General features: G+C 39.4%; 1 protein-coding gene across 2 annotated transcripts in view; it reads left to right on the top strand.

Moving 5' to 3' along the window:
* Positions 1-22,634, top strand: part of FNDC1 (fibronectin type III domain containing 1) — a 541,793-nt gene that overhangs the window by 365,230 nt on the left and 153,929 nt on the right. For both annotated transcript variants that reach the window (XM_044054699.1, XM_044054698.1), the window contains one exon: positions 19,041-19,265. In XM_044054699.1, the coding sequence (XP_043910634.1) occupies positions 19,041-19,265 (225 nt within the window). The remainder of the gene's footprint in view (positions 1-19,040; positions 19,266-22,634) is intronic.

The following is a 22,634-nucleotide window of genomic DNA, read 5'->3' as shown; positions in this document are numbered from 1 at the left end:
TCCACCTATTTCCTCCTAGCACTGGGGTGTTAGGGCCCTGAGTAATTCCTTGAACTGTTGTACTTTCTTTCCAGTCAACTTCCAAGTCTTCAGCCTTCTCTCTGTTGAACGTAGAGCCTTCTCTGACCACTGCTTGCAGCTGATTGTGGCAACCCATGGTTTATGCTATGGGCAGTGGGACTGTTTCACTGAGGATGACTTTGCAATCACTGATTCTACCCCAGAGCACTTCCCTTATTAGGAAGAAGTCTACCTGAGTTGCATGTTTGCTACTCTTGTATGTGGTCTTGTGATTGTCTCTCTTTCTGAACCATGTGTTGGCTATTATCAAGCCATTTGACAGGCAGAAATCAAGAATGGCCTGTTCTTCTTTATTCCTGTTGCTCTATCCATGTGGAGCCAGGCAGTCCTCATATCCCATTCTGTCTGTCCTGATATGTGCATCCAAGTCCTCCATTATCGACATCAGTTCATGTTGTCCTGCTTTATCTAGTAGCTCCTGAAACTGCTGTACGAATGCACTCTTTTAATGGTAGTCACAACCCTGCTGTGGAGTATAGGCTGAGATTACAAATACTGTTTTATCATTACACTGGAGTCTGACTGCCACAAGTCTGTCATTAATTCTGATGACATCCCTCACTGCTTTCTGAACTGGGAACAATTTTTGTGGGGCAGAAACCCTTTTAAAATATATATGAAGAGAAAGGAAAGGTGGCGAAGATAAGACATTCATGTGAAGTTGATAGAGGGAACAGGGAAGGCAGCAGGGGGTGGGCAAACAGAGATAAAATAAAAATGAAAATAGATGGATTGTAAAGGGCATATGAGGTAATGACAGCAGAAGAGGAAATAGATATATAGACGGAGGAAAACAGGTAATGGTGACGGTAGGAGATGAAACTGGCTCACTGATAGAACACACCTTGTCAAAATAGGGGAAGCAACCTCAAGCAGTAGACCTGTATTGAGTGGCATACCCCAGGGTTTGGTCTTGGGGCCTCTGTTATTTGGGATATACTTTTCTGAGGTACAGGCCAAAACCAGTGGGTTATGGCTGACCAAGTTACAAATGACTGCTAGTTGGAAGCTGTCATCAATTCTCCTAGTGAAGTGGACATCCTCCAAGAGGGTTTCACCCAAACAAATGACTGGTGCCAGAAACATGGCCTCAAGCTAAATACAAAAAATGCATCATCATCCCCTTTGGGGAGAGAGATATCCGTACAAATGATCACATTAATAGCAATGTTTTAAGCACTCAGTCAGTCGTGAGGGATTTGGACACCTAGATTGATAGCAGCCTGACTTTTGACCATCATGTTGCTTCCACTGTATGGAAAGCTTTCCACATGGCCCACCTCATAAGTAAGGGCATCTCATCCAGGGACAAGGAGGTCATAACATCCCTGTATTCTTCCCTTATAAGGCCCATTATTGAGTACAATGCCCCATTCAGCATGTTCCTCACAAAACACATGCAGCAGCTGGAGAGACCACAGAGGTTCCTCACCAGGAGAATCCAGGGCCTGAAAAATCTACCATACACAGATAGGCTAAAAACCGTATCCCTGTACTCTGTTTCCTACAGACTCCTCAGAGGTGACCTCTGTTTGGCATACAAGGAGATCTCGGACCCCGCCTTGATGGAACTGCTGCATATCCACAAGTCAAGCTCCACTCGAGAAACCTGCACACATGGCCTCAACCTGGTCTGTGACATCAGTAGGACTTGCTGGCTGGACAGATTTGTGTCCCAGATACTCCCCCATCTATGTAATAGACTCCCTCTCCCTGTCAAGCAGAGTACCTATTTACCCCTTTTTTAAGTGCAATCTGGATAACTGGATGGGAAATAGAAAATACATCCCTGGGATTCCACCTGTGTCTCTGCTGGATAGGGGCATCGGATGGTGATTTGTCTATGCATGGGCTAAACTCTTGACTAGGCTTATAAGAGCCTCTGGGCCAATAGCCTAGTAACTTCCTATGATCCTATATAACTAGCAAGGAAAGAGAGAATCTGCTTCATCACATAATAGACTATCTGGTGGATAACATGAGTTCATATGTTCACAGATTAGTAGTAGGCTAGCTGCCCTTTAGGTCTTTTTTAAGCCTAGCCAATTACCCTATGTGAGAATCAAGCCCTGCACTTTGTGCTCATAATGTAAACACCTTAACATTATGCCAACTTCCCTCCCCCAGGTTATCAAGGGCTGATGCATGCTTTGTGCCTGCTGTTTACTTTATGACGATCTAGACCCCCACAACTCTACACTGATGAATATAGTGCTAGGTCATGTCTATGAACAATGGAACAATGCTGAACTCAGCAACTGCTTGCACATTTGGATACATCTCACAAGTCGCTTATTCTTGTTATATGAGCTGAAGCTGCACAGAGCACAGGCACTCTAGTTTCTTGCTGCTTATGAAAAAAAGTACAGTCTCAGTAGCATAAAGGTAAATCTTGAAGTTTATGATGAGCATAATTATTGGTGTAGCCCCATGATACATGACATTTTATTTTCCAGAATGTCTTTACAGATACATTCCACTAAGTTAAGGCTAGGAAAAAATATACCTGCTGGCAAGTGCACATTAGCTCACAACAACATGGTGCTTCAGTTAAACAAAGTATTGTAAATGGCACAAGTCTTCTCTGACATTAGTATTTCTTTTCTTTAAAAATCTATATAAAAATTACATTGCATATAACAATTAAATTGTATAATTATATCATAATAAAACAACACCCTGGGGATCATTGCAGTGGCTCTACTTGATAGAAACACTGGGAACTAATGTTGGGCGGCACAATGCCAGGGCACTTCTATGGGCTAGGCTTGTAAAAGCTCCAGGTCCATTAGCCTAGTACACACCTGTGAACCTATGAACATATAATCAAGGAAGATGGAATAACACATAAAGAAGGAAAATACATGAATGGGGATAGGGCAGGGTACAGGAGGCATGACAGATTAGCCCAGAGGATAACCCACCTAGATATCAGTCATCTTTATGACTAATATCATGAGCAGACTGCTTCTGGATGGTCTGACTATCACTGTGGGATGGTTGCATGACTCCAACAACCATACATAAAAACACTCTGCCATGTCTAGGTGGGCATCCAGCTATTCATGTACATTGGAAAATCCATCTTAAGCTGACACTGTGTGACCTCAGTGGTACCCTTCTAGGCGAAACTCATAAGAAGGAGTTCTTCAGGACCCCTCCTGATAGTTTCACAGTGAGGCCACCAATGAGTCCTCCAGGTCAACTTAAACAAGGTGTCTTCTGTCTCCCTGCAAAGAGGCAGACCTAGTGACCACTGATGAACCAGAACCAGGTCCATCATCTGTCAATGACACAGGTATTCACTGTGCCAACCCATCCTCTATCACAATGGACTTGTAGAAGGACAACACAAAATCAGAAAGAGAAACAACAGAATTCATTAGTACATGTACATTTTACAAATAGAGTTGTGTTTGCACATTGCAGTAAGGCACACAGTATATACACCCATTGCCAGGAGAGATAGTCAGACAGCGGCGTCCTAGACTTTCTTGTTCAGGTGACATGTCTTAGCTGTTATAAAAGAAACCATGAGGAACTTAGTATACCACTCAGCCTGTCAAGAGATGATGAAGTCATACAGTAGAAAAAATGCAAATATTCAGTGCTTACAATAAAAAAGTTACAATCTCCCTAACCTGATGAATCAATAAGTTCATAGGTTCATAGGTAAGTACTAGGCTATCTGCCCATGGGCATTTATAAGCCTAGCCACAGAGTGATGGCTTTCACCTCCCCATTAGATTAGTAACCTGGGCCTCTGTCAACAGGGCTCCTGAAGTGATCCCAGGGCAGAACTTAGGATTACTCATCCACTCATCAAGATTTCTCTTGAAGAGGGTCATAGAGGAGCTCTGTCGAATATGGATTGGGATTCTATTCCAGAGTGAGGGGAGTCGCTGGGACAGGAGTATATCCCTCCAGCATGTCCTGCCCTTATCTGAGAGTGAGGGCACCATTGTAGTTTTCTATGTTTGTGGCAGCAGTTTTCACCAGAAATGGTGATGTCAGTGGTATCACTCACTTTCCTGGCAATTTGGTGCCAAGTATCTGCCTTATATAATGGGCCATCATTATCACCTAGCAGTTAGTCCTCAAAATCCTGGTCTGTCTCTCACTTTCTCTGACACCAGGTAGTCATCTTGCTGTATCCAGCCCCTGTGGAGGCCATTTCTACTCAACAGGTCTACTCAATAGGCAGAGTGGTAGTCCTGTACATGACCACGTATTAGAACATTGTATGATGCCTATCACAGGACAGCAGCAGTGAACTATCTAATGTATCCACAGAAAGAGTTGCAGTGCTGCAAATGTAGTAGTCTCCAAGCATAAACATTGTGCACATGCCTCATTAGCAACTGGATGAGTAGGAATGAGCAGGCTAGTGCTGCTTAGAGCTAATAGAACAATGCATAATGGTAGTGATTTAGACACAATTGCAGTTTCTCTCATTAATAGACTGACATACTACAAGGTCCATTGTGACATGATATAAAGCATGATGGCCATACAGCTGGAGACTATATTAAGATGAAGAAGTCAGGAGTAAGGAGTTCACTTAAGAAAACATTAGCCTTAGATACAGTCATATGGAAAGAACACAAGACAGTTTTTAATGCACCTCTGTGCTGAACTTTACTCCCATTATGGATGTCAGCAACACAGATAGACACCAACCAGCAGATGTGGGTGAGGTGGCATAAGGACATGACAGTTACATGATCAGCTGTGGGGAAATACTGTATCAGTGAACAATTCACAATTGCATGACACTTACATATCTAGCTACCAGATGATACTGTGGTAAGACACACAACAAAAAGGCATATAAATTGCCCATCCAGCTGTAAGGGGTACTGTGACGGAACACACCACAAGGGTGAGACAGTTATGTGTCTGGTTGTGAGAGGATACTGTGGTATATCAGAAGGGCATGAAAGTTACATGTCTAGCTATGCTGATGGGGGAAGGCACACAGAAGCCTGTGCATGTTGAGAGTAAGGGCATGGTACTGAGGGCCCAGTGACCACTGTACATATAGAAAGACATGACTCTACATCTTAATGACAGGCAAAATGTGCAGTGCTATAAAGGCCATCAACACAATGATGCATTATTATGGCCAGAGATAACATACCCAGTACTACTGTTAGTATAGGATGGGGGTATGCATTGCATGATACCGACAGGTTCATCATCAACAAATGGAAGAGAGAATATTGTGCATATACATGAGTCAGATAAGGGCAGTCATGTACACACACACACACACACACACACACACACACACACACACACACACACACACACACACACACACACACACACACACACACACACACACACTGAGTGATATGTGCAGCATATAGTGGTACATGTCTTACTACGGGCTTCCTAATGAGACAACAGCTGGGAAAGTTCATCTTGCAGGAGACATAGATGCAGACTGTATGCATGCATGATATGCAGCTCATGGAGAAAGGTGATGCAGACACGGCATCTCAGTATAAGATGTCAATGAGAGTGATGCAGGAAATCAGTGCTGTTGCTGGGCATAGTAGGATCATAGCACACGTGTTTTGAAAGGTAAGCAATAGTTTCATAGGTTTATTGGTACTGTATATACTAGGTTAACAACCACCAGGGTCTTTATAAGCCTAACCATGCAGTGCAGCCCAGTTGTGTCCCTATCTATCATGGGCATTTATTATGAAAGATATGTTAGTTAGAAAATTTCTAGAGGTTATCTGTGTGTGTGTGGGGGGGTGGGGGGCAGGGACTATGATAGTTTGGCCATCACTATCTGCCTCTGTCTATCAGAGATATAGAGGCCAAATCTGGGGTGAATTTCTGATTTCCCACCCATTGGTGAAGATTATGCTTAAATAGGGTTATGGATATACTCTGCTTCACATGGATTGAGGACCTGTTGCAGGACACGGGGATCTTCTGAGTCACATATCTGTCTCAATAACATGTCATATTCATGTTACAAACAAAATCTAAAACAAAATTTAAATCCTGGGATCTAGTGGTTCCAATGCTGTTCATTTTGTGGATGTGCAAAAGGACCATCAGAGCTGGATCCGAGGATGCCTTTTATGACAAGCATGGAGTGCCTGTCAGTAACGTGTAGAAGACAGAGTACAGAGATTAGGCATGAAGGTGATCTGTATACAATAAAGTGTTTATACCATGTATTCTCCTGGTAAGGAACCTTTGTGGACATTCCAACTGTTGCATATGTTTTGGTTAGGTACAAGCTGAAGGGGGCATTATACTCAATCTTGGGTGCGATAATAGCCCAATAAAGTGGCATTATCACTTCCTTGGACATGGATGCCATGCCCTTACTGATAAGTTGGGCAACATAGAATGATTTTCTTACTACCTTGGCCATGTGCTGGTCAAAGGCCAGATCACTGTCTGCATATGTTCCCAGATCCCTGACTACTGCGTTAACTCTTATTGATGGAGTACTTAGCCTGGGCGGTAGCTTTCCTAAAAAGCACTATAATGCATTTCTTGGCATTGTGTTTTCATCTGGGACTTTTGCATCATTCATTTGTATGTTTTTGACTCTCTTGTAAGATGTTTGGCATTGGGGGAATCTACGATAACTCCCAATTTACAGTCATCTGTGAACCTGGTCAGTCCAAGGCTGTTGATATTAGCCTTTAGCTCCAAGAAGCAGATGCCAAATAGGAGTGGTCCTAGCATGGAGCCCTGAGGTACTCCACTGGTAACTGGGTTCTTAGTGGAGGTGGTATCACTAATTTTGACTTCCTGTGCCCTGTCTGTGAGGCAGCTAGCAATCCAGTGAGTTATGTAGGGGTTTATGCCCAGTTCACTGAGTTTGTCAACTATACCTTAGTGGGATAGTGTATCAAATGCCTTAGCCAGATCCAGGTAGAAGGTATGCACCATCTTCATCTCATCTATTGCTATGGTGACCTTCTCAAAGAAGTCCAACAAATTTAGTAGGCATGATCGTTCCTTGACAAAGCCAAATTAGGTTGGGTCCAGTGTCGAACAGTTGCTTATGTCTTTGTTGATCATTTCCATGAAAATTCATTCTATGGCTTTGCATGTTAGACTGGTCAGAATAGTGGGTCTGTAGTTTCTGGGGTCAATTGATGGTCTACCCTTATAGGTTCATAGGTTCATAGGTAGGTACTAGGCTATTGGCCCTAGGGCCTATATAATCCTAGCCAAAATGGTACCCTGGCTTTCGCCACCCAAGAAAATTATTTTCCTGTGCCCCTGTCGAACAGAGCCACAGAGGTGATCCCTGAGATGAATTTCCTATAGCTTCATAGGTAGGTACTAGATAACTGCTGCAGTCCTGTGTTCTCATGGTACAAAGACTGTTTTGAGACTATAGTTGAAAAATGACCCAAGTGGTTCTGATAGGTCATGTTTCCAGCACCCCAGATATTGCCGGTACTCATTAGTACTGTGTTTCTGGCCTTAGTGAGCACTGCCAGGACCTGCTGTTTGTTAATAGTTGGTGGGGGGTTATGCTAGTAGCTATTACATGGAGGGAGGCTGGGGGAAATGGGAGTAAAATTTGAACTGAATTTGTCAGCCAGGAAATTTGATATGTCGCTCTGCTCAGTGAAGATGACACCACTGACCACCAGTTTGGCACACTGATGTGTGCTGCCTTTGAGGTTTTGGACATAGCTGTAGAAGGTCTTGTGGCTGTCTTTAGCCTGTGTGGCTATCTTGACCTCATAATTGACCTTGAACTAGATTGGCCCTCTTGGTTCCTGTTTTGTTTAATTAGAGAGTTGCTATCATTATGGGAATTTCTCTTCCTGATGTTAGCCATGCCTTTTTTTCCTTTTGTTATATATTCTGTTAAGTTTAGGATTCCGTCAGTGTGGCATGGTTTTAGAGTTTGTTTTGGGCTTACTTCTTATTGGTACAGCAGCCTATATACAGCCATTTACATGGTTATATAGGGTCTCTGTGAACAATTCTTCAAATGTTGTTGTGAACTTGGGGTTTGAAGGGGCAGTGAATTTTGATAGGTTCATAAGAGTTTACTAGGCTAACAACCACAAGGGACTTTCTAAGCCTAGCCATGCATCCCAAATCACTGACAAGTTCTGTTAACCTTGATAAGTGTAAGCAGGGGCTTGGGAGATGAAATATTTACAAGCAGGGGCCTGGGAGATGAACCATTTGCAGGTTGCCTGTGTCCATTAGAGACATAGTTGCACAAGCATGGATGAATTTCCTGCTCTCCATCCAACTGTCCAAGTTACACTTGAATTGGGTTAGGGAGAAACTCTGCTTCACATGGATGGGGAAGATTGGTTAGTCTCTGTGATACATACCTGCTCTCCAGCAGGTCCTATTTATAACACAAGCAAGGTTTAAGTGTTTAGAATGGGTAATTCTGGTGCTGTTTGTTTTGAGGATGTGCAGGAGGTCCATAAAAGTGGGGTCAGACAGTGCCTTGTATGCCAGGCATAGATTTCTCCTCAAAAGCCTGGAGGAGACAGAATACAGTGATAGGGCCTTGAAGTGGTCTGCATAGGACATTAGTGAGGAACCTCTGTGGATGTTCCAATTGTTGGATATGCCTGGTTAGGTACATACCAAAGGGGGCACTGTACTCAATTATAGGTTTGATGAATGCAGAATAGAGTGGAACAATGACTTCCCTGGACCTAGATGCTATACCTTTCTTTACAATTTGCGCAACATAGAATGATTTCCTTACTACTATAGACACATGATGGTCAAAGGCTAGATTACTGTCTATGTGTGTGTCCCTAAGTCCATGACTACTGGTTCAACTCTTAGGGGTGTGTTGTCAATATGATAGTTACCAGGTGTGGATGACTTCCCGTAGGATACTATTATGCATTTCTTAGCATTTAGTTTTAGTCCATGGCTCTGGTACCAATTGTTTGTCTGTGTCAACCTTTCCTGGAGAACATTTATGTTGGTTGGTGATTCAATGACAGCTCCTAATTTGCAACCATCTGCAAATTTAATCAGTCAAAGGTCACAGACATTGCCCTTCACTTCAAAGAAGTAAATGCCAAAAAGGAGTTGTCCAAGCACTGATCCTGAAGAGCTATGCTTGTGGCTGGCCTCTTTGTATAGGTGGACTCCCCAGTTATAACTTCTTGGTTCCTGTCTGTGAGCCAGTTGGCTCTCCACCAGGTAACACAAGGATTTGTACCTAACATCTTGAGTTTGCCAACAAGGCCCAAGTGAGGTTTTGTGTCAAACGTCTCAGAAAGTAAAACCACTGCACGAAATTTGAAACAACCATAGTTTTATTAAATACAATAAAAAAGACTTAGCGCTATCACCCAGTATGCTAAGGCATCATCAGAGTCAAATTCAAACACTAAAATGACTTCTTATATACTAAGTGCATACATAATTTCCTGTCTGTTCTGCTTTGAAAACATTTTTTCTTTAAAAAACAATATTACAACATTCCACATAACATAATATAAAACTGTTCTTAAAACATAACATAATATAAAACTTTTCTTAAAAACATGAAACATTTGGGAACTTGTCAGCCAGGTTACATCTCTAACAATTGTAATAATAGCAATATATATTTAAATATTTTTTGCTCTACATTTTAAAATACATGCTATTGAGATGTTGTCATTAATCCCCGGTTTATTCTTGGCATTCAGACATAACTGCCATTCTGTTTCTTTTATTTGTAAATCTAAATCTAGGTCATCACCCCTTCCTTCAATGAATTCTCTATCCAACACAAAAAACATAAACTTTTTAAAGTTAAAGCATTCATTACTGTGCATATACAGGACACTACTCAGCTTCTGTTTCTTAATGTCCCTGTTGTGCTCTGCTATCCTGTCTCTCAAATGTCTTGTGGTCTTGCCCACCTAAAAGGCTGGGCATGAGACACACATAACCATATACTCCACAAATTTCGTGTTTCAGTTACATACCCCAGGACATTGTAAATTTATGTCAGATGTTATAATTTCCACATAGGGACCACCACTGATAAACCTACATGATCTGCATGCACCGCATTTGTGCATTTTTGATTTGTATGCTGCACTCGCTCTTTCTTTATTTTCCTCCAACATTTCTTTTCATTTATTCCTCTACTGTATACTATTTTTGGTCCCTTACCTAGTTTTTCCTTTAAGTCATTGTTAAAAATTTCTTCCCATAATGAACACATTTTTGTCTTTAATAGTGTTGCATCTTGGTTGTAGTGTATTACCATAACATCATGACAAGTTTTCCTTCTTGTGTGGTATTGCCTCCACTATTACCTCCTCTCAAAATGGGAACAAACCTAGTGGCCCTATTTTTTTGTCACCTCCTTACGTGTTGACAATAATAAACAAATAGGGTACCCCCTCTCCTTAAACATCCCTATTAGAGTTGCCATTGCTTCATTAAATTTCCTGTCATCACTCACCATGTGACCATATCTCTTCTTTCTAAAAATTGTTGGAGGACAGCTCACCAGTATTAACATCTTTGCTCAATAATATGTCCAAAATGATTTTCTATGGTTTGAAGGCGAATATTTCTGGCAGACTTCAGGTGTGGCAATGGGTGCAAAATGTGCACCGCTGTTTGCCAACCTGGTGTTAACAGAATGGGAAAAAAGATATGTGTTCTCATCTCACTTTATGTCTTAGATCTTAACATACCATAGGTTTTTGGATGACATACTTATTTTTTGGAAGGGAAATGAGGAAGAGGTAATTGAATTTATGAATATATAAATGCAACCACAGGATTCCTGAGATTCACTTACAGAGTTCATAGGCATGAAATGGATTTTTTTGGACATATTATTGAGCAAAGATGTTAATACTGGTGAGCTGTCCTCCAGCATTTTTAGAAAGAATACATACGTAAATACACTTCTCCATTTTGATAGTTGTCACTTGTACCACCTGCGGAAAAGCATAGCAAAAGGACAAATGGTTAGATTTTTGAGGCTGATGAGTGATGGCAGGAAATTTAATGAAGCAATGGCAACCCTAATAGAAATGTTTAAGGAAAGGGGCTACCGTATTCATTTTTTATTTTCAATACGTAAAGAGGTGACAAAAAATAGGGCCACTAGGCTTGTTCCCATTTTGAGAGGAGGTAATAGTATAGGCAATTCCACACAAGAAGGAAAACTTGGTCATGATGTCATGGTAATACAATACAACCAAGATGCAACACTATTAAGGACAAAAATGTGTTCATTATGGGAAGGAATATTTGACAATGACTTAAAGGAAAAAACTAGGTAATGGACCAAAAATAATATACAGTACAGGAATAAATATAAAAGAAATGTTGGAGAAATATAAAGAAAGAAAGAACAAGTGCAGCATACAGATAAAAAATGCACAAATATGGTGCATGCAGATCATGTAGGTTTATCAATGATGGTCCCTATGTGGAAATTATAACATCTGACAGAAATTTACAATGTCCTGGAGTATGTAACTGTAACACTAAATGTGTGGTGTTTGCGGCTACATGTGCCTCATGCCCAGCCTTTTATGTGGGCAAGACCACAAGATGTTTGAGAGAAGGATAGCAGCGCACAACAGGGACATTAAGAAACAGAAGCTGAGTAGTGCCCTGTATATGCACAGTAATGAATGCTTTAACTTTAAAAGTTTGTATTTTTCGTGTTGGATAGAGTATTCATTGAAGGAAGGGGTGGTGACCCATATTTAGATTTATAAATAAAAGAAACAGAATGGCAGATGCGTTTGAATTCCAAGAATAAACCAGGGATTAATGACAATATCTCAACAGCTTGTATTTTAAAACTTAGAGCAAAAAATATTTAAAATATATGTTGTTATCATTACAATTGTTAGAGTTGTATTCTGTCTGACAAGTTCCCAAATGTTTCATATTTTTAAGAAAAGTTTTATATTATGTTATGTGAAATGTTTTAACATTTTTTTTTAAAGAAAAATTGTTTTCAAAGCAGAACAGACAGGAAATGGTGTATGCACTTAGTCAGTATATAGGAAGTCATTTAAGTGTTTGAATTTTACTCTGATGATGCCTTAGCATACTGGGCGAAAGCACTAAGTCTATTTTATTGTATTTAATAAAACTGCGGTCATTTCAAACTTCATGCAGTTGGTTTACTTTCTGAGGTATTAGTGGCTGAAGAAATGGAGTGTGAGGAGTTTCCTTTGGTTCTATTGTGTCAAATGCATTGGCCTGGTCAAGGTAGGCAGTGTAGGCCATGCTGCCTTCATCCATTGCTTTGGTGACCTTCTCAAAGAAGTCCACCAAATAGAGAAGGCCTGACACTTCCATGACAAAACCATATTGGGTTGGGGCCAGTGTCTGCAGTTTTCCTATGTCATTACTGATCACTTCCATGATAATTCTTTCCATGGCTTTAAATATGATACTAATGAGACTTATGGGTCTGAACTTTCCAGGTTCTGTAGATGGCCCAGTTTTTCAGTACATAGTTCACATTACAAAATGTTGTAACATTTCCTGAAAAAAATGAAAATCAGTTCCCCTGCTCTTGAGATAAAATCTATGTTTTAATTTGTAACTCTTTTTCTACATATGTTAACCACAGATTCTCTGTTCTGACACTGAAATATCATCAATGGATCGCTTGTCTGCCCATTTCCTGTTGAAATAGATTTACAGCTTTGTATTTTTTGATTGAATTAAATTAATGTATTTATATATCTAGTCACACTCCTTTTTATATGTCTAAACCTTTCTACCCTAAACTGTTAAGTCTTAGGATTTGCAGTTATATTAATGATGTTAACTAGGTGATACACTTTCACAGTATAAATCAGATAAATACATAGCAGGATAAGCAGATGTGGATTATATTTTCATGCTCTAAGGAGTCATTTATTGATTTTGAAACAAAATAAATTGTGCCTCTATGGATATCTACAGTATGTCAATTGTATCTTATTTTAACAATTGCAATCAATGTTAAAATGATGCTAGCATGCACATCATTCAACGGGACATTTTATAAGTGCTTAGAAATATAATCCTTATCATCTATACATTAATAACAAATATGTCTCCATTGGACTATGGCCGGCCATAGGTAAACTGGCACTTTGTGTGAAAAAGCTCCATGGATCCACCCCCCACTGCCCAGATTGCTTTTTATTACTTTGTTTGTTTCATACTCTGTCTTATTTTTCATTTGTTTGCTACAGTTATTCATTCTTTTTGTTCATTCATTCATTCATTCATTCACTCATTCATTCATTCATTCAAGAGTGAGTTGTATCCAACTTTCAATACTCAAAGCTGACCAAACATCTGTTCACAATAAACTTAAGAAAGCAGATGCATGCGAGGATACATATACATGGGAATAGTACCTGCCCCTACCCACCACCTCAAAATAGGAAGCAACTTTCTATGTATCTCCCTCTTGTGTTAAATTGGGATTAAAATTAAGCCATAAATGCCCACAATCATATTTTAAGCCAACAAAGTCATATTTATGTATAGTATAATGAGGAGCCATGCTGTTAAATTTAAATACAGCATGCCTCATCATCTACCCCCAAAAGGTCACCACCTTCACTGTACCCTTCTGATGTCAGACTAAGACAAAACTGAAAAGACAAACAGAATATATTTGTTGTCAGACATACATAAACAGCATGCTAATCCACTGTCCTCCAAGAGATAGCCATCTGTTTATGCATTAGATGTTTGAGTTTGAAGAAAATGAAAATAAATCCATTACACTAATGTTTACAACTTGTTACTTCCAGAGACAGTATAATGGTCCTATTCAAGATAAGGGAACCCTCCGTGCACCTGTCTGGAGTTTGGGAGAAAAGGTAAAGAAATAGTGACGACACTGCCCCCAACCAAACACAAGATATAGTCACCTCTGTGGTTTGGGAGGAATGTCAAAGAAATAATGACACCATTTTTGTGTACTTTCTTTTATTCCTTCCCTCCTTTCAATTGCATTGTTGCTTTTTAACCCTCCACACATTTACAGATACCTTTTGTGTACACTCCTGAACAGAGCTGGTTTTAGACTAGGTGGGGTTCATGGTAGAGGCAATTACAGCCTTGGTGTATGGGGGCCTGCAGCCTTCATGAGTTCTGAAGGTCTGTTCTGTGATGCATTTACCCCTTATTTCTTGGGAGGATGAGTGTTAAACTGAATAAGTGACAACAAGGTCAGTTACATTTATCCAGACACCCCCAACCAAGCAGTTACAGACACTTCTGTGTACAATTCAGAAGTAAGATTGTGATAAAACAAGATGACCATGCATTTCACCTTTACATAGCCATGCATTTCAGATTAATGTTGCTTTACATAATCTTGTTAGTCCTTCAAAACCAAAATAATAAGCAAACAACAGCAGGCAGATAGTCATTTCCCTCTCAAGAAGACACCTACAGTAATTATGCCGACTCTGTGTGTGCACACCAACTGTCCAGTTAAGTAGATCATCTTACTTCTCACAAATGCACACCAGTCCTGCTAAGCCAGAAAATGACTGTTTAAACTGAGCAAATGACAAGAAGATCAATTAATTTCATTCACCCAACCCCAACTAGCCCTAGCCCGCTAGGGACGGCTTGCACCTGTCACCACTGGGCTTTCGGATATTGGCAAAGGCTCTTGCCACCCCCATAGTGCCTTTTTTGTGCAGGGCTCAAAGCCCAAAAACCCACCCCCCATAGAGAAGAGAAGGCACAAAAAACAAGGGGTAGTGTAATGCTAAAGATGCGCCAGAAGTCTCTCTGCACGCACCCACTCTACATGGATATCAGTATGGAGAACATCAACATCGATCTGTGCAGTTCAGACAAGGTTGAGCAAAAATCCCTAATAGGAGGCATCTCTAATCAGTACTAGCAAAAAAAACAATCCTCATAAAAATCCTCCAAGCCAGCTTGAGAAGAAAAAAAATTGCACACCACAGACAATCAGACAATTTTTTTTTTTTTGTTATGTTAGAAACTTGGGCAACTCCCTCCCCCAGACTTGTTCTGAGTTGACTAAAATGACAAAATAAATACACGAACCCAGCCCATCCAGCCAGTATCCTGGCAGACAGCCAGTGGAAATCTCCACCCCCTCCCCCCAAATCCCAAAATAAAAATATCTATCCGGCTGCCTCTGCCTCTCCAAACATCTCTCTCTCTCAAAGCAAAAAACACTGCTTCCAAAGGAAAAAACTGGGACCAGATGGGACCAGGTTGCGCCCCCAACAGAGAGGAAAGAGGAACTAAATCCTCAAAAAAAACTCAAATACAACAGCTATACAGTAGAAGGTCAGAACATGGCGTGGATACAAAGGACACACCACATGGTCACTCTCCAAACCCTGAGAGGGACTGGGATACGCGACTATGGCTGCCTAGCCCTATCAGCTGAGGGCTGGAGTCGGAGGAGGCTATGGAGATGATCTCATGGGAGCATATAAACAAAGACATTTGGGACTCCACAGACTGCAGGGATCAGAGTTCGGCTTTAGATCCCTGGTTGACTTCTTTGAAACAGTCCTTTGAACCTTCAAAGAGTCACCAAATGAATAGATGAAGGAGGAAGGTACAGATCCTACACAATACTTGCAAAGGCATATGACACAAATAATGGCATCATAGATAAATGTCATCAGCATATAATAAAACCTATAAATATATATGTCACAAGAAGGTGGCTCAAACTGGACAGAAGACAGAACCCACAGAGTGAGAGAGCCTGGAGCCAAACCAACCTGGGACTAGTGTTTTAGACAGGTTCTGTTTTGGTTCTGTCCTGTTGTGGTTATATACTTTATCGACTTACAGAGGCGTGCGTGGACAGAGGGCGGCTGGTCAAGTCAGTTCACACCCAAACCTGCCATAAAAAACTCCTCAAGATACAAACATCCTTCAAAAAGCTTCAAAAAAAACAGAGACAGATGACAGATAACTGCATGGCCATGGTTTAAAGCTAAAATGCCAAAAAAATATAGTCATACCCTTTGGCAAAAAAAATGTGCACAACAATTACAACATAGGGCCAACCATAGAAGTAAGAAAGTTATTAGAGACCCAAGGAGTAGAAGACTGAAAAAAGCCTCTTTGAAAACCAACATTCCTGCTTTCATCTTTACATCCTCATCCAGTACCTCATCGGGCCCTCATCAAGGGTTTCATCAAGAAGATCATTTTCCCTAATTATTCATCCCTCATCAGGCCCATCATAAATAATGCCCCTTTGGGGAACCCGACACCGACAGCAATTAGGAAAGACAAGACCCCCAAGAATCTCAAAAAGTCTCATAAAAGAAACCAAGGCCATATACTGCTAAACATCCCAACCACAACCTCCACCAAGCAGTTATCATGTTTGATGGCATACCTCTTAACTGTCCCTGATTTTCACTTAATCCCTTCTTAAAATGGTGACTTTAGAGAAAATGTGGTGAACTACATAACAATGACAATAACTAGAGTTACTGACTTCTTTTACATTCTCTTATTCTGCCCATGCCTTAAGTTAATAGTGATAATATTTAAAAATGCCCCTAATTATTGCTGAATTTTCCCTCAATTCTGTTGAGATTTGTCCCTGATTTTTGAGTGCTATGCCCGATGGCTTGGTGATATTTCAGCCCCACAGTCCACACAAACAAGTTAGCACATTAAGGTATGCCAATCCAAGTTGTGCCACATAAAATCACAAAGCCAGAGAAATATTGCCCAAAATATCTGGTTGATCACTGCCAGAATCCCTGTAAAAATAATAACACCTATTTCAGTTAAACTGTCCACACAAATCACAAATCCAGAAATATTGCCAAAAAGATCTGTTTGATCACTGCAACAGTATTGTAAAAATACTCACCAAAATGCCACTCATCTCAACTGTCGACACAAAGCCAAACAATTATCAAAAAATATCTGGTTGATCACTACACCTTATTTTAAATACTACACTAACTCACTGTAGCACTCTTTGCAATATGTACATAACGGCAGATTGTCCCCAATTAATTTCAAGTAATAAATATTAAAAAAAATGCTAACTTCCAGCATGCCTTCTTGCCTACATTTGAACACTATATCGTCTGTTCTCCTGTAATCTCGCAACATGTAGAAACATGATTTACGTTAAATGGTGCTGAGCTCTACCCACTGGATTGCCCAGTGTTCCCAGGTGCATTTTTTCTTTTTCTGAGGTACATTGTTTATTTAGTTTTAGAGCAAAGAAACATTACTCTTCCTATGAGATAATCTGTAATGTATATGTGCAATGTGTACTACGTATTTGTATTTTTATGGAGCTTTTCTCCCAGGACTCCATTGAAAATGGGCTCTTTGTGGCCCAATGGACTATCCTGGCAAACAAACTGCAAATAAATAAATAAATAAATAAATGCATACATACTCTAAAAAATAAACAAATAAATAGGGAAAGAGTGTCCCTGGCAAGAAGGTCAAGCACGGTGACCTAGGCAATCACCTTGTTCACCTATATTTAATGCTGTCCATGTGCTAGATTCTTTGTATAAGCTTTCAAAATGTTCTTAAATATGTTACAGTGTTACATAAACTTTTCCTTGAAACATCTGAAAATGATTAGAAATGCTTTGTAGTTTGCTATGAAACCCTCATGTTGTAAGACTACTTTTTTGATACATTAAGTGATATATAATTCTTCATAAATTTTAGGATATTTAGTTACTGCAATATTAGCCCTACATCTCATATATTATAGTCATGTGGAATCACATTTTCCATTAGACTTGTTAATATGTAGCATATATACTATAGCATTAAAATGTATGGTTCATTTATATGTACTGTATGTATTCAATGAAGTATGGCTCAGACTGTTGTGAAAAAGGTCCTTGGAGCAATTGGCCTACCTGGTTAAAAAGCAACAATGTGATTGAAAGGAGGGAAGGAATAAAAGAAAGTGCACAAAAGTGTGAACTTCTTCGAGAAGAAGAGTAGAGAAAGTATTCTTCATGCTTAATTAATGCATGAATAAAAACGGCGAGCATGTTAAAATTCAGTTTCTTAAAATATGTGAGATTTACAATTATCAGCATTAACAGCTTTTGCACTTTTTCATTAATGTTATTTTATAAGTATCACTGGATTTATTCAAGCACCATTTATTTATATTTTTCTCTATAAACTTAGTTGAAAACAAATCTTCATTCAAGCACCCGAGACCTCCAAAAAAGTTATATTATTTCTTTGCGAGATCAAAGTTTCAAAGATGACTATGCCAAGTTGTAAGGCCAGATAGACTGAGAAGAGGGTACTTGACAGGGCTGATTTAAACGTTTCTGAACATAACACACACCACTGTGAAATGGAAATATACAAGAGGTTTATGAATTCCCTTCTAGTAGAATATAACTTTGTCTGAGGCATGGCAGCCTCGGAGTCTGTAGTTGTATAAGAGTTGTGGTGGGAGAACAGTGACTGTAGCACACTGTACTAGTTTAGGTTTCTGTATTTCTGGATTAGAATGGGATATTCAATATTATTTGTTTTAGGAAAGGTAGTACAGAAAGTCTCTTTTGTATGCTTTGTAAAGTGGCAAAGCCCTACCCAAACAGAAAATAAAATTTGTTTTCTTAGTGTTTCCCCTAGTATTGAAGCAGTTAATTATTTTCAACAACTTTTCAAAAATCCAGTTTTATGGCCAAGCTGAAAATGTTTATATCAGGAGGACAGCATTCTGTTATTTTGTGACAGTCACCACTGTGTTGTACTGATCTCACTGTCTACATACTTTGTGATTATCTTTATGTAGGTAATGTTACGGTGCTCTTATGTTTGACCTAATATATATTAGGCAGTTTTTAACATTTTTTCTTGTACTTTTTTCCTGTGGATTTCAAATAGCTGTCAGATACTATTTTGTGAAACTTGAGAATGAAGTTAACAGAGTAAATAGTCTCCATTCTTACATTTTACAGCACCTTATGTTAATTACATCAGTAAGGACCCAGCAACTCCCTGCTCCCTAAATGATGCACTGGAACATTTTCAAGTAGAAACCCTGGCAGACATCATTCCTGAAGAGCATATGAAGAAAGCCCCTCAGCAAGCACCAAGCAACATCACCATTGTAGCAGTGGAGGGTTGTCACTCCTTTGTCATCTTGGACTGGGACAATCCTAAAGCAGGGGACACTGTAACAGGTAAATTCATCAGTTATTTCTAAGACCTACTAATCTGTGAAAATGTAAAGACGTATTGTTGATATAATTGCCCTTAACATAGTGTGGTAAAACTATGGCTGCAGGCAAATTGCAAATGTTTTGACTACTTGCATGTCTGAAAGACTAGGCAGAGCTGTAAAATAATTTCTGAATAGTTTTGGGCAAACAAGGAGCAATACACAGTACCATGACTGCGTAATAATCAGTAACCCAACTTAAGAAAACCCACTAACCTTTTTGAAATAAATTTTATGTAATAAAATATCATGAAACTCGGCTTTTTGGTGACAAAACAAATGTGCACACCAGTGAAAGGAGAGTTTCTTTTTGAGTAGAAGCATTAATGTCAGATTAGACAAAAATATTTTATGTACTTCAGGAAGCTACATAAATTTGCAGTGCCAATGTGGTCTTACTAATTTCTCAACTGTTTCTTCAGAAAAGCAGAAGGGTATAGGAACAATAATTTATAGCTTTTTTTGAAGAAAAAATGTTCTTAATGAAAAGACTAAACTAATAGGAAAATTATTGTAGTTTGTGTTTACCAGTGTACCCAAACAGACTGCTCATTGTTTAGACCAGGCAGATATTAGACTTAGTGCATGAGGCACATTCTAAATTGGCCTTTGTAAGTTCTTGGAAGAAATCGTTGTCATATCAATGGGTTTCTGACCTGACATTTGTGCAAATAATAGGCATGGCATTAGATGCAAAAGTTGTGTTTGCAATCTGGTCTTCATTTACCAGAGTAAGGCTAGTTATAGCTAACCTTCAGACTATGTTCCTCATTCTGCCTAAATACCTCTAAATATATACATGTGTAATTCAAAGGGTGAAGCTAATGTGGCTAAAATCTGGCATGCATTGCAAAACACAAATAATTAATTTTGTATCTCACTGTCAATTCTTCAGCATCTGTTTTTTGTATTCACTTAAAAACATGTTGCATAAATCAAGTGTAATAATGACAGTCTAACTACACAGATACTTCAGAAGATGTTATGTAATGATTTGCTTTTGCCTGGTATATGCATTTTTCATAAGGGGTAAGTCTAATGTTATTCTTTCAACACCGAACATTAAACAGACGTTGAATTTTGAGAGTGTGTTTGGAACAGACATGCTGTCATGCAGGGTCTATATCAGAACAACGAAGTTTTAAAACTTTGAATGTTCTAATATCGACCCATTTTGAGTGAACGCTAAAAATAGCGAAGCTGCAGAACACCGAATTCTTTCCAAGGGAAAGAATTTGGTTGGCCGGTTCTGTGGCTTCGTTATTTAAAGTGCTGTGATGGAAATTTACGGGTCGGGTTCAGGTAAGTGTGCGATTGTGTGGTTGTTAGGATTAGGGCTCGGGTTAGGTGAGTTAGGGTTAGGGCGCAGGTTAGGTGAGTTAGGGTTAGAGTGCGGGTTAGGTGAATTAGGGTTAGGAGCGGGTTAAGTGAGTTAGGGTTAGGGCACGGGTTATGTGAGTGTGCAATAGTGACGGACCTTAGGGTTAGGGTTTAGGTTAAGGTAAGTGGATAGATAGTAGTGTATGTATAGTTTAGTGTAGGGATAGTTGTAGGATTTTAAGTCTATGTGTGTGTAGTGATGTTTCTTAGGTGTGCTTGTGTTGTGTGTATGTGTTTTGGAATAGCAAATTTTTTTCCCAAGGAAAACATTCGCTGTTTTGAATGTTCAATATTATGTGGTTTAGATATTTTAGGTTTGATGAAATAGCGTTCGCTATTTTCATCTTTCGATAACGTGATATAAACGCGTCATGCATACTATGTGAATTTCGGTAGTATGAAGGCTAACAAGCACTGCTGAAACATTATATTTTGCTTTAGAAAATAATTTTGATTGCTTAGAAATGTAATGAGTAATCTAACCAAATAACAAAGCTTCAGAAAGCCTTTCTGCTATACTAAAAATCATACCAAGTCCAAGCCCAAACCTCAGGGATTTCACTTTGCTTATATCAAGTGACCTCGTTTCCTGATATTTTTAAGCCATGTGACCTGAGTTCACCTACCACTATTGTTTAGAACATGTGTTCTGACTTTGCTTCCTGATATTGTTTATACAGTGTGTTCTGAATTCATTTTCCTTTCATTTTTACTTAAATATAAGAATCACCTACCTACACATAACAGATATATCTCCCAGAGGATATCACTGCTCTGGAACAGGCACCCCCTTCACATAAAAGAAAGCACATCCCTGTCCATATTCAAAAGAAGCATGGATTTATAGATGGCTAGTACAAATGTTATCCCAAGACTGCCTCCTGTACTACTAATGGGCAAAGGCAGCTCATAAATGCTTTATCTCACAAATGGGTCCTGCCAAATTAACTGTGGAATGATCCCAGTTATACTTACCAAGGGTAATATACAATTATTGAATATGGGATGGGTACAGCCAATCTAACACCAAATGGGTTAGATTAATTTGCACATCAAAAGGAAAATTGGCTTGGATTAAAATGACCAGCAAGTGCAGCTAGTCTATTACTTACCCATGAACACAAGAACATGTAACTATATGACTTTGGTCAAAATTTGTATGGCAAAAACATTAACAACTAAGGGAATTTAAGAGCAACACCTGCTGCTATCAAGTGAACGCAGATGGAGAATTACAGTACTTATAAAAGAAACTACAGAATTGCAAGGAAAGTATGACATTTCTAAGGTGGAAGCTGATGAGAATGAATTGTGAATAATGGAGATGGGCAAAATATGGATTTTTAGAGAATAAGCATGTTTCATGGTGTAATCATGTTGCTCTATGTAATGTTACAGACAAGAAACTTAGTAAATGTAAGTGTAAATAGTGACTGCTTGATTGAAGATAGAAAGGGGGAGCTGCAAGTAAGCATGCAACAATGAGAACACTGCGGACAGCGTAAGTAAGGTTACCTCCTACCAACTACAGCAGAAAGTGAATAGAGAGAAATACAAAGAAGATATATGGGCAGTCTTTAAAAAGACTCCATGATATAAGTAAACTGAAATCATGAGGGAAAAATCAAAGTGAAAGAAGGCCGAGTTTAAGAGAAGAGCAATATCTGGGGTTTAGGTAATTTACAGAAAGATGAAGATAAAAGATAAAGGGTAGGTGAAAGGCAAGAGCTATAGAAAAGGGAGGAGCCACAGAAGAAGTAGGCAAACAGAAGGGTAACAAAAGTGATGAGGCTAACAAAGATAATATGCAAGAGAGACAGAGAGGACAGAGGTCATCAAAAGGGGAAGCAAAGGTGTCTTTATGTAAGTAGTAGAGGTAAGGAGGAGAAGGACAGTCTTGGCCAGGTGGACCAAGCAAAGGATGCAGATCATGGAAGTCTTGGAAATGTTA

The sequence above is a fragment of the Protopterus annectens genome, chromosome 13.part0 (assembly GCF_019279795.1).
Source record: "Protopterus annectens isolate FY-2018-M chromosome 13.part0, PAN1.0, whole genome shotgun sequence".
Taxonomy (NCBI): domain Eukaryota; kingdom Metazoa; phylum Chordata; order Ceratodontiformes; family Protopteridae; genus Protopterus; species Protopterus annectens.
This window is presented reverse-complemented; position numbering and strand designations above follow the sequence as displayed.